The sequence below is a fragment of the Ranitomeya imitator genome, chromosome 5, assembly GCF_032444005.1.
Source record: "Ranitomeya imitator isolate aRanImi1 chromosome 5, aRanImi1.pri, whole genome shotgun sequence".
NCBI classification, from domain to species: Eukaryota; Metazoa; Chordata; class Amphibia; order Anura; family Dendrobatidae; genus Ranitomeya; species Ranitomeya imitator.
In genome coordinates this window covers 1,051,727-1,064,680 of record NC_091286.1, presented here as the reverse complement: position 1 = coordinate 1,064,680, position 12,954 = coordinate 1,051,727, and the positions used below count along the sequence as shown (strand labels likewise).

At 44.7% G+C, this 12,954-nt stretch overlaps 1 protein-coding gene across 1 annotated transcript in view; it reads left to right on the top strand.

Annotated features, from left to right (window-relative positions):
- OTOG (otogelin) overlaps positions 1-12,954 on the top strand; it is a 563,613-nt gene that overhangs the window by 357,813 nt on the left and 192,846 nt on the right. Inside the window, exon 32 of the mRNA XM_069768186.1 lies at positions 1,367-1,456. Coding sequence (XP_069624287.1) covers positions 1,367-1,456 — 90 coding nt within the window. The remainder of the gene's footprint in view (positions 1-1,366; positions 1,457-12,954) is intronic.

The window sequence follows — 12,954 nt, the reverse complement described above, 5'->3', positions numbered from 1 at the left end:
CTATCTATCTATCTATTATCTATCTATTATCTATCTATCTACCTATCTATTATCTATCTTCTATCTATCTATTATCTATTATCTATCTATCTATTATCTATCTATCTACCTATTATCTATCTTCTATCTATCTATTATCTATCTATCTATCTATCTATCTATTATCTATCTATATATCTATCTACCTATCTATCTATCTATTATCTATCTATTTATCTATTATCTATCTATCTATCTATCTATTATCTATCTATTATCTATTATCTATCTATCTATCTATCTATCTATATCTATTATCTATCTATATCTATTATCTATCTATCTATTATCTATCTATCTATTATCTATCTATCTATTATCTATCTATCTACCTATCTACAGTATCTATCTATCTATCTATCTATCTATCTATCTACCTTTCTAATCATATTCCTTAGCATTATCTCTGTCTTTAAACATCTTTAATACCTAACATTTTTTATTTTTGTTCCATATGTATCACACTGAGCGCACACTTACAGCGCACTGACAATACATGAACACATGGATCGCACACAGATGTCACATACATACACGCGGATGGCACACAGACACCGACCACGGATCTCACCAATACTGGTTTTTCCAGTTCAAAATCACCAGGACGTGTGAAGGAGGCCTAAAAGAATGACGCCATTCCTGCGACCACAGGTTTAGTGCTTTTCTTTTGTTTTCCCCTTTTTATTTTATGTAATTGTATATTCTCTATTGTAAAATCTTTTCTATATTTTTATAAACACTGTCTGATTTTTGGATTAAATATATAAAATGTAATAGCTCTGTTCCTCTTGCTTGATAAACCACATCATCCCTGAATCCTCGTGAGGCCACGCCACGGGTGTTCAATCGGGCTGTATAAACGATTGGTGGCAGCTAGTTTTTCTTGGGTTGTTTGCGGAGTCTGGTAGTGACTGTACTGGGGGGTATATATTTATATATACATACATACATGCACTCCATGCATTGGAATCGGAGGCGTATATATCATACGCTCACGGTGAGTTTCCCAATAACCGGCCTAGTAGTGTAAGCAGCCGGGGCCTAGTCCATCACTCTTGAGCTAATTGCGTAATTCTCCTGATGATTGGAGGCAGCGAAGTGTTGGTTCCTGACAAATTTGTGGCAACAGCAGGATATCTGCCGACTTCCCCAGCTGTCAAGAAGCAGGACTTGGATGGGCGTCCTAACATGAAGGTAGAGTTGGGCTTGGAGCAGACCACTAAACATGGTCCAGATATGCTGTAGCTAAGGGCAGGTTTGCCATAATGGTCCTCACAAGGACAGGGACATGGATTGTTTAGACTAACTGCCTTCTTTTTACGCACAGGATAATGAAGACAATGTTGCCCTTTGCTTATCTGTACTGGAGTTGACCTATGAAGCCAACCAAATCATCATTGATCGCTTAAGGCGGAAAGTAAGTGATGCCGTCACACATATAAGAATGTCACTCAATGATGAGACTTAGATTAATGATTGTATTTTTGGTGGTTGGTCATGGGGGTCATAGTGTTCTCTATGGTGTTGGGCTACAGCCAGGGTACGTGGAGCCAGGGTCCGTCATCTAAAAATCTCACAACGTTTCATAATAGCTTGGCCTACTTCATTAAAAGCATGGAGGAGATTGAGATGATGAAGGTTGCCCCTTTTCTCACAAGGTTATCTTGTACAATATTTAACTGATGAATGTAAAATAACCTGAGCCGTGAGAAAACAGTCCCAGTCATAAAGAGAAAAGCTCCATAAGATGGCATCTTCCAATCAGTATATCACTACCGGGAAGGTGCTGCCAGTGACATACAGCCGGGAAGGTGCTGCCAGTGTCACACTGCCGGGAAGGTGCTGCCAGTGACATACAGCCAGGAAGGTGCTGCCAGTGTCACACTGCCGGGAAGGTGCTGCCAGTGACATACAGCCAGGAAGGTGCTGCCAGTGTCACACTGCCGGGAAGGTGCTGCCAGTGACATACAGCCAGGAAGGTGCTGCCAGTGTCACACTGCCGGGAAGGTGCTGCCAGTGTCACACTGCCGGGAAGGTGCTGCCAGTCACATACTCTAGGAAGGTGCTGCCAGTGTCACACTGCCGGGAAGGTGCTGCCAGTCACATACTCTAGGAAGGTGCTGCCAGTGTCACACTGCCGGGAAGGTGCTGCCAGTGTCACACAGCCGGGAAGGTGCTGCCAGTGTCACACTGCCGGGAAGGTGCTGCCAGTGTCACACTGCCGGGAAGGTGCTGCCAGCCACATACAGCCGGGAAGGTGCTGCCAGTGTCACACTGCCGGGAAGGTGCTGCCAGCCACATAATAAATAATAATAATAATAATCTTTATTTTTATATAGCGCTAACATATTACGCAGCGCTTTACAGTTTGCACACATTATCATCACTGTCCCCGATGGGGCTCACAATCTAAATTCCCTATCAGTATGTCTTTGGAATGTGGGAGGAAACCGGAGTGCCCGGAGTAAACCCACGCAAACACGGAGAGAACATACAAACTCTTTGCAGATGTTGTCCAAGGTGGGATTAGAACCCAGGACTCCAGCACTGCAAGGCTGCTGTGCTAACCACTGCACCACCGTGCTGCCCCATACAGCCGGGAAGGTGCTGCCAGTGTCACACTGCCGGGAAGGTGCTGCCAGTGTCACACAGCCGGGAAGGTGCTGCCAGTGTCACACTGCCGGGAAGGTGGACCCATAGAAGTGCTATCCGCACGAAACGGCCATCGTCCTCCTGCACTCCTCGCACCCCTGTAACTTCTTAGCAAGAGACTATATTAATCTGTACATGGATTAAATACTGCGCATCAGGAAATTGGTGAGTGCCGCTGTTTTCTTGTTCTTTTTATGGGATTTCGTATTGCATTAGTCGCACACAGCTGAGCACCAAAAACGGATTGCACATTAATGTTGGCACGTGAAGGAGAAATGTGATTGCAGGATTGCAAGTTTTCGTGCTGCTGAGTAGCTGGTCCGAGTGCCATTCCAATGCTGAAGATTTCTACGAAAACAACAATATGCCTTCCCTATCCCTAGTAGCCCCTAAGGTCTGATAGTCTTCCTGTCAGCGAAGGGTGGCACCCTAATTTGCGATGTGACGCCCCCGCTCCACGGCGGCTGTCCCTTCAATCCCTAGGCAATCCCTTAGTCTATTAACACTGGCTGCCCATTCATTACAGGATACAATTCAAAGTACTTGTTCTCACCCACAAAGCTCTCCACAGTGCGGCCCCCCTTACATCTCCTCCCTCATTTCTGTCTATCGGCCTTGCTGACCGCTGCACTCTGCAAATGACTTTCGACTAACCTCTGCACTAATCCGTACCTCCCACTCCCGACTCCAAGACTTCTCCCGCGCTGCACCAATCCTCTAGAATGCTCTACCCCAAGATATTAGGACCATCCACAATTTGCATAGTTTTAGGCGCTCCCTCAATACACATTTGTGCAGAGCGGCCTATCACGTTCCCTAATCAAAGTCATTTTATGTTTGTGTGTGTGGCTCATTCACTATCTCCATCTACCCCCCACCCCCTGAAGATGGCCGGACCCTCATTGTAAATACATCATTGTAAATACACACCTGTACTTTGTATCTCCCCCACCTCATTGTAGATTGTAAGCTCTCACGAGCAGGGGCGGCTTATTGTGCTTTAATTATTGTATTGTTAACGTTGTTATTTATGACTTTTGTGATTGAAACTGTTAAACTGTAAAGCGCTGCGGAATATGTTGGCGCCATATAAATAAAGATTATTATTATTATTTATTATTATCAAGATCACAGACAGAAAAAACAATTGAATACAGATCAAATTGATCTATATCTCTTGTTTAGCACTAATAACTACTGTCTACAGCACAAATAAGTATATATCAATCTCTATCACTAAACCCTCCTGCTCCAATAATGTAAGAATATATCCAATATTAGGATTAATTAGAACTTGAATGAATATGATGTACTATCACTCATGAAAGGAACTAGAATGGAGCAGGGGTACAGAGAACTATACGGCTCTGTGCACACGTTGCGGATTTTGCCGCGGATCCACAGCAGTTTTCCATGAGTTTACAGTACCATGTAAACCTATGGAAAACAGAAACCGCTGTGCCCATGCTGCGGAAACAAACGTGCGAAAAAGCAGCTGTTTACATTCCGCAACATGTCACTTCTTTGTGCGGATTCCGCAGCGGTTTACACCTGCTCCTCAATAGGAATCCGCATGTGTAAAACCGCAGGTGGAATCTGCACAAAATCCGCATAAAAACCGCAGTAAATCTGCAGGTAAAACACAGTGCCTTTTACCTGCGGATTTCTCAAATTCGCTGCGGAAAAATCCGCAGACCTCAAAAATACATGTGCACATAGCCTACTAGTTCTAAGCTGCCCTCATGGAAATACATCCAAAAAACCCAAAAGATTCTCAATACTCGTAGGCAGAAAAAAAGGGGGAATTCCCCAAGTATGTTGAATTCACCATTAGTTACATAGTAACATAGTAACATAGTAACATAGTTAGTAAGGCCGAAAAAAGACATTTGTCCATCCAGTTCAGCCTATATTCCATCATAATAAATCCCCAGATCTACGTCCTTCTACAGAACCTAATAATTGTATGATACAATATTGTTCTGCTCCAGGAAGACATCCAGGCCTCTCTTGAACCCCTCGACTGAGTTCGCCATCACCACCTCCTCAGGCAAGCAATTCCAGATTCTCACTGCCCTAACAGTAAAGAATCCTCTTCTATGTTGGTGGAAAAACCTTCTCTCCTCCAGACGCAAAGAATGCCCCCTTGTGCCCGTCACCTTCCTTGGTATAAACAGATCCTCAGCGAGATATTTGTATTGTCCCCTTATATACTTATACATGGTTATTAGATCGCCCCTCAGTCGTCTTTTTTCTAGACTAAATAATCCTAATTTCGCTAATCTATCTGGGTATGGTAGTTCTCCCATCCCCTTTATTAATTTTGTTGCCCTCCTTTGTACTCTCTCTAGTTCCATTATATCCTTCATGAGCACCGGTGCCCAAAACTGGACACAGTACTCCATGTGCGGTCTAACTAGGGATTTGTACAGAGGCAGTATAATGCTCTCATCATGTGTATCCAGACCTCTTTTAATGCACCCCATGATCCTGTTTGCCTTGGCAGCTGCTGCCTGGCACTGGCTGCTCCAGGTAAGTTTATCATTAACTAGGATCCCCAAGTCCTTCTCCCTGTCAGATTTACCCAGTGGTTTCCCGTTCAGTGTGTAATGGTGATATTGATTCCTTCTTCCCATGTGTATAACCTTACATTTATCATTGTTAAACCTCAGTTAGTCATATAACAGGAATCCAGGTTGCTTTTGGGCAAAACAGGATCACATCCTATCACCCAAGACAGTAGCCCATACACTCCTGATCAGCAGAAAAACAATATTTTCATGCACATGATATGCAGCTCAGAAAACCAATACAATAAAGTGCTGAGTGTGCAAAAAAAGTGTGTTAGTCCCACTGTCCCGACACGTTTCTCCCCCATGCATCTTTCTTAGGGGGTTCATCAGGGGTGTGATATCACGAATAGTGAATTCACATTGGGTGGAACGCAGTTGCGTTCCAAAGGAGCGGATGTGATGTCACAAGCCGGAACTTCCTGCAGCCGAGCGGCGCATTGACAGCGTTCCACAGAGCGGATGCAGCGTATCACTGGCAGCGCTGTGACATTTCCGGTAGAATGTAACACGTGCTTCTTGGAGCCCGAACTTAGAAACACTATGGAATGCTAATCAGGTGGGTGGATGTTTAGTGCCATGCTGTTTAAGAAACGGGCCACCAGTAAATCACAGCGCAGATTCTTGTGGATGGGGAGAATGTTTTTTGTCCTTAGCTCGCTGTTCCATTGAGGTCTTTTGTATCGGTGTTGATGGCCCCTGATGAACTCCCTAAGAAGGATGTATGTGGAGAAACGCGTCGGGATTCAAGCTTGAGGAGGATAATTTGCATATTCCAGGTGCCTTCTGGGAAAAGCGAAGTCTCCCTAAGCAAGAAGATCGTTGGGTACAGCCGGGACCAGCTGCTTGGAAAGCATCACCAAACCAGGGATTCAAGCTTGAGGAGGATAATTTGCATATTCCAGGTGCCTTCTGGGAAAAGCGAAGAGTCTCCCTAAGCAAGAAGATCGTTGGGTACAGCCAGGACCAGCTGCTTGGAAAGCATCACCAAACCAGGGATTCAAGCTTGAGGAGGATAATTTGCATATTCCAGGTGCCTTCTGGGAAAAGCGAAGAGTCTCCCTAAGTAAGAAGATCGTTGGGTACAGCCGGGACCAGCTGCTTGGAAAGCATCACCAAACCAGGGATTCAAGCTTGAGGAGGATAATTTGCATATTCCAGGTGCCTTCTGGGAAAAGCGAAGAGTCTCCCTAAGTAAGAAGATCGTTGGGTACAGCCGGGACCAGCTGCTTGGAAAGCATCACCAAACCAGGGATTCAAGCTTGAGGAGGATAATTTGCATATTCCAGGTGCCTTCTGGGAAAAGCGAAGAGTCTCCCTAAGCAAGAAGATCGTTGGGTACAGCCGGGACCAGCTGCTTGGAAAGCATCACCAAAATTTTTGCCTGTAGGACAATATTGCAAGAAAGCTTGGCTGAGTAGATTACACAAGAAGGAAAACACACAGCAAGTCAGCAGGATCTAGGAGCAACATGGCAGATGTGACAACCTACATGGTGAGCTGCAGCATGTGCTACATGTTCACAGATCGACCAAAAGAAGAATCCAATTTCACCATTCAGAAGTGTAGACTAGTGGCCCTTTTAGAAGAAAAGGTGCGGGGTCTGGAAGAAAGAATAGCAACTTTGAAACTCATCAAAGAGAATGAAGACTTCCTAGACAGAACAGAAGCATCTCTACTGGTCACAGAAGGTGAAAAAAGTGTCAGAGAACCTTCAAAAGCAGATGAGTGGAAGCATGTGACCAAAAGAAGCAAGAAGACCATGGAGAAATCACCAACCACACAACTGAAGAACCGATATCAAATCTTTGTAGAGGATGAAGATGGCACACCTAAGGATGAAGCAATACCAGCAAGCAAAAAAGAAAAGGGCACACAGCAACAAGTGACCGCAAAAAGTACAGCCAAGAAGCAACGAAGAGTGGTGGTGGTGGGAGACTCACTACTGAGAGGCACAGAAGCAGCCATCTGCAGACCGGACATAACCGCAAGAGAAGTATGCTGCCTTCCAGGTGCGATGATCAAGGATGTGACCGATAGGATACCAAAGCTCTTCAGCTCCAAGGACGTCCACCCATTTCTTCTGATACATGTTGGCACCAATGACACGGCAAGGAAGGACCTACCGACAATCTGCAAGGACTTTGAAGAGTTGGGGAAGAAAGTAAAGGAACTGGATGCACAGCTAGTTTTTTCTTCTATCCTTCCAGAAGACGGGCATGGCACCAGGAGATGGAACAGGATCCTTGATGCGAACAACTGGCTAAGACGATGGTGCAGACAATAAGGATTCGGATTCCTGGACCACGGTGTGAATTACTTGTACGATGGACTCCTCGCCAGAGACGGACTACACCTCAACAAACCTGGGAAACACACATTCGCCAGAAGACTTGCTACACTCATCAGGAGGCCGTTAAACTAGAAGAAGAGGGGACGGGAAGAAAAACATTAGACTGGAACAAAGAAGACCCAGGAAAACATACTCAGATGGGAGGTAAGAACATTTCTAAAACAATCCACAGTGAGGAGATTGGAACAAAACAAAATCCTCTAAACTGCATGCTCGCAAACGCCAGAAGCCTGACAAACAAGATGGAAGAACTAGAAGCAGAAATATCTACAGGTAACTTTGACATAATGGGAATAACCGAGACATGGTTAGATGAAAGCTATGACTGGGCAGTTAACTTACAGGGTTACAGTCTGTTTAGAAAGGATCATAAAAATCGGAGAGGAGGAGGGGTTTGTCTCTATGTAAAGTCTTGTCTAAAGTCCACTTTAAGGGAGGATATTAGCAAAGGAAATGAGGATGTCGAGTCCATATGGGTCGAAATTCATGGAGGGAAAAATGGTAACAAAATTCTCATTGGGGTCTGTTACAAACCCCCAAATATAACAGAAACCATGGAAAGTCTACTTCTAAAGCAGATAGATGAAGCTGCAACCCATAATGAGGTCCTGGTTATGGGGGACTTTAACTACCCGGATATTAACTGGGAAACAGAAACCTGTGAAACCCATAAAGGCAACAGGTTTCTGCTAATAACCAAGAAAAATTATCTTTCACAATTGGTGCAGAATCCAACCAGAGGAGCAGCACTTTTAGACCTAATACTATCTAATAGACCTGACAGAATAACAAATCTGCAGGTGGTTGGGCATTTAGGAAATAGCGACCACAATATTGTGCAGTTTCACCTGTCTTTCACTAGGGGGACTTGTCAGGGAGTCACAAAAACACTGAACTTTAGGAAGGCAAAGTTTGACCAGCTTAGAGATGCCCTTAATCTGGTAGACTGGGACAATATCCTCAGAAATAAGAATACAGATAATAAATGGGAAATGTTTAAGACCATCCTAAATAGGCAGTGTAAGCGGTTTATTCCTTGTGGGAATAAAAGGACTAGAAATAGGAAAAACCCAATGTGGCTAAACAAAGAAGTAAGACAGGCAATTAACAGTAAAAAGAAAGCATTTGCACTACTAAAGCAGGATGGCACCATTGAAGCTCTAAAAAACTATAGGGAGAAAAATACTTTATCTAAAAAACTAATTAAAGCTGCCAAAAAGGAAACAGAGAAGCACATTGCTAAGGAGAGTAAAACTAATCCCAAACTGTTCTTCAACTATATCAATAGTAAAAGAATAAAAACTGAAAATGTAGGCCCCTTAAAAAATAGTGAGGAAAGAATGGTTGTAGATGACGAGGAAAAAGCTAACATATTAAACACCTTCTTCTCCACGGTATTCACGGTGGAAAATGAAATGCTAGGTGAAATCCCAAGAAACAATGAAAACCCTATATTAAGGGTCACCAATCTAACCCAAGAAGAGGTGCGAAACCGGCTAAATAAGATTAAAATAGATAAATCTCCGGGTCCGGATGGCATACACCCACGAGTACTAAGAGAACTAAGTAATGTAATAGATAAACCATTATTTCTTATTTTTAGGGACTCTATAGCGACAGGGTCTGTTCCGCAGGATTGGCGCATAGCAAATGTGGTGCTAATATTCAAAAAGGGCTCTAAAAGTGAACCTGGAAATTATAGGCCAGTAAGTCTAACCTCTATTGTTGGTAAAATATTTGAAGGGTTTCTGAGGGATGTTATTCTGGATTATCTCAATGAGAATAACTGTTTAACTCCATATCAGCATGGGTTTATGAGAAATCGCTCCTGTCAAACCAATCTAATCAGTTTTTATGAGGAGGTAAGCTATAGACTGGACCACGGTGAGTCATTGGACGTGGTATATCTCGATGTTTCCAAAGCGTTTGATACCGTGCCGCACAAGAGGTTGGTACACAAAATGAGAATGCTTGGTCTGGGGGAAAATGTGTGTAAATGGGTTAGTAACTGGCTTAGTGATAGAAAGCAGAGCGTGGTTATAAATGGTATAGTCTCTAACTGGGTCGCTGTGACCAGTGGGGTACCGCAGGGGTCAGTATTGGGACCTGTTCTCTTCAACATATTCATTAATGATCTGGTAGAAGGTTTACACAGTAAAATATCGATATTTGCAGATGATACAAAACTATGTAAAGCAGTTAATACAAGAGAAGATAGTATTCTGCTACAGATGGATCTGGATAAGTTGGAAACTTGGGCTGAAAGGTGGCAGATGAGGTTTAACAATGATAAATGTAAGGTTATACACATGGGAAGAAGGAATCAATATCACCATTACACACTGAACGGGAAACCACTGGGTAAATCTGACAGGGAGAAGGACTTGGGGATCCTAGTTAATGATAAACTTACCTGGAGCAGCCAGTGCCAGGCAGCAGCTGCCAAGGCAAACAGGATCATGGGGTGCATTAAAAGAGGTCTGGATACACATGATGAGAGCATTATACTGCCTCTGTACAAATCCCTAGTTAGACCGCACATGGAGTACTGTGTCCAGTTTTGGGCACCGGTGCTCAGGAAGGATATAATGGAACTAGAGAGAGTACAAAGGAGGGCAACAAAATTAATAAAGGGGATGGGAGAACTACAATACCCAGATAGATTAGCGAAATTAGGATTATTTAGTCTAGAAAAAAGACGACTGAGGGGCGATCTAATAACCATGTATAAGTATATAAGGGGACAATACAAATATCTCGCTGAGGATCTGTTTATACCAAGGAAGGTGACGGGCACAAGGGGGCATTCTTTGCATCTGGAGGAGAGAAGGTTTTTCCACCAACATAGAAGAGGATTCTTTACTGTTAGGGCAGTGAGAATCTGGAATTGCTTGCCTGAGGAGGTGGTGATGGCGAACTCAGTCGAGGGGTTCAAGAGAGGCCTGGATGTCTTCCTGGAGCAGAACAATATTGTATCATACAATTATTAGGTTCTGTAGAAGGACGTAGATCTGGGTATTTATTATGATGGAATATAGGCTGAACTGGATGGACAAATGTCTTTTTTCGGCCTTACTAACTATGTTACTATGTTACCAGATCCAGCAGATTACCTTCCCTGGCCTATTTGACATAATCAGATCCAGCAGATTAACTCCCCTGGTCTATTTGACAGGACCAGATCCAGCAGATTACCTCCCCTGGCCTATTTGATGGGATCAGATCCAGCAGATTACCTCCCCTGGTCTATGTGACAGGACCAGATCCAGCAGATTACCTCCCCTGGCACATTTGATAGGATCAGATCCAGCAGATTACCTCCCCTGATCTATGTGACAAGACCAGATCCAGCAGATTACCTTCCCTGGCCTATTTTACAGGACCAGATCCAGCAGATTACCTTCCCTGGCCTATTTGTCAGGATCAATCCAGCAGATTACCTCCCCTGGTCTATGACAGGATCAGATCCAGCAGATTACCTTCCCTGGCCTATTTGTCAGGATCAATCCAGCCGATTACCTCCCCTGGTCTATGACAGGATCAGATCCAGCAGATTACCTCCCCTGGTTTATGTGACAGGACCAGATCCAGCAGATTACCTCCCCTGGTCTATGACAGGATCAGATCCAGCAGATTACCTTCCCTGGCCTATTTGTCAGGATCAATCCAGCCGATTACCTCCCCTGGTCTATGACAGGATCAGATCCAGCAGATTACCTTCCCTGGCCTATTTGTCAGGATCAATCCAGCAGATTACCTCCCCTGGTCTATGACAGGATCAGATCCAGCAGATTACCTTCCCTGGCCTATTTGTCAGGATCAATCCAGCAGATTACCTCCCCTGGTCTATGACAGGATCAGATCCAGCAAATTACCTCCCCTGGTTTATGTGACAGGACCAGATCCAGCAGATTACCTCCCCTGGCCTATTTGTCAGGATCAATCCAGCAGATTACCTCCCCTGGTCTATGACAGGATCAGATCCAGCAGATTACCTCCCCTGGCCTATTTGACAGGATCAGATCCAGCAGATTACCTCCCCTGGTCTATGTGACAAGACCAGATCCAGCAGATAACCTTCCCTGGCCTATTAGACTGGATAAGATCCAGCAGATTACCTCCCCTGGTCTATGTGACAAGACCAGATCCAGCAGATTACCTTCCCTGGCCTATTAGACTGGATCAGATCCAGCAGATTATCTCCCCTGGCCTATTAGACTGGATCAGATCCAGCAGATTACCTCCCCTGGTCTATGTGACAAGACCAGATCCAGCAGATTACCTTCCCTGGCCTATTAGACTGGATCAGATACAGCAGATTATCTCCCCTGGTCTATGTGACAGGATCAGATCCAGCAGGTTACCTCCCCTGGTTTATGTGACAGGACCAGATCCAGCAGATTACCTCCCCTGGCCTATTTGACAGGATCAGATCCAGCAGATTACCTCCCCTGGCCTATTTGACAGGATCAGATCCAGCAGATTACCTCCCCTGGTCTATGTGACAGGATCAGATCCAGCAGGTTACCTCCCCTGGTTTATGTGACAGGACCAGATCCAGCAGATTACCTCCCCTGGCCTATTTGACAGGATCAGATCCAGCAGATTACCTCCCCTGGCCTATTTGACAGGATCAGATCCAGCAGATTACCTCCCCTGGTCTATGTGACAGGATCAGATCCAGCAGATTACCTTCCCTGGTTTATGTGACAGGACCAGATCCAGCAGATTACCTCCCCTGGTCTATGTGACAGGATCAGATCCAGCAGGTTACCTTCCCTGGTTTATGTGACAGGACCAGATCCAGCAGATTACCTCCCCTGGCCTATTTGACAGGATCAGATCCAGCAGATTATCTCCCCTGGCCTATTTGACAGGATCAGATCCAGCAGATTATCTCCCCTGGTCTATGTGACAAGACCAGATCCAGCAGATTACCTCCCCTGGCCTATTTGATGGGATCAGATCCAGCAGATTACCTCCCCTGGCCTATTTGATGGGATCAGATCCAGCAGATTACCTCCCCTGGCCTATTTGACATAATCAGATCCAGCAGATTACCTCCCCTGGTCTATGTGACAGGACCAGATCCAGCAATTACCTTCCCTGGCCTATTTGACAGGACCAGATCCAGCAGATTACCTCCCCTGGCCTATTTGATAGGATCAGATCTAGCAGATTACCTTCCCTGGCCTATTTGACAGGACCAGATCCAGCAGATTACCTTCCCTGGTCTATGTGACAGAATCAGATTCAGCAGGTTACCTCCCCTGGTTTATGTGACAGGACCAGATCCAGGAGATTACCTCCCCTGGCCTATTTGACAGGATCAGATCGAGC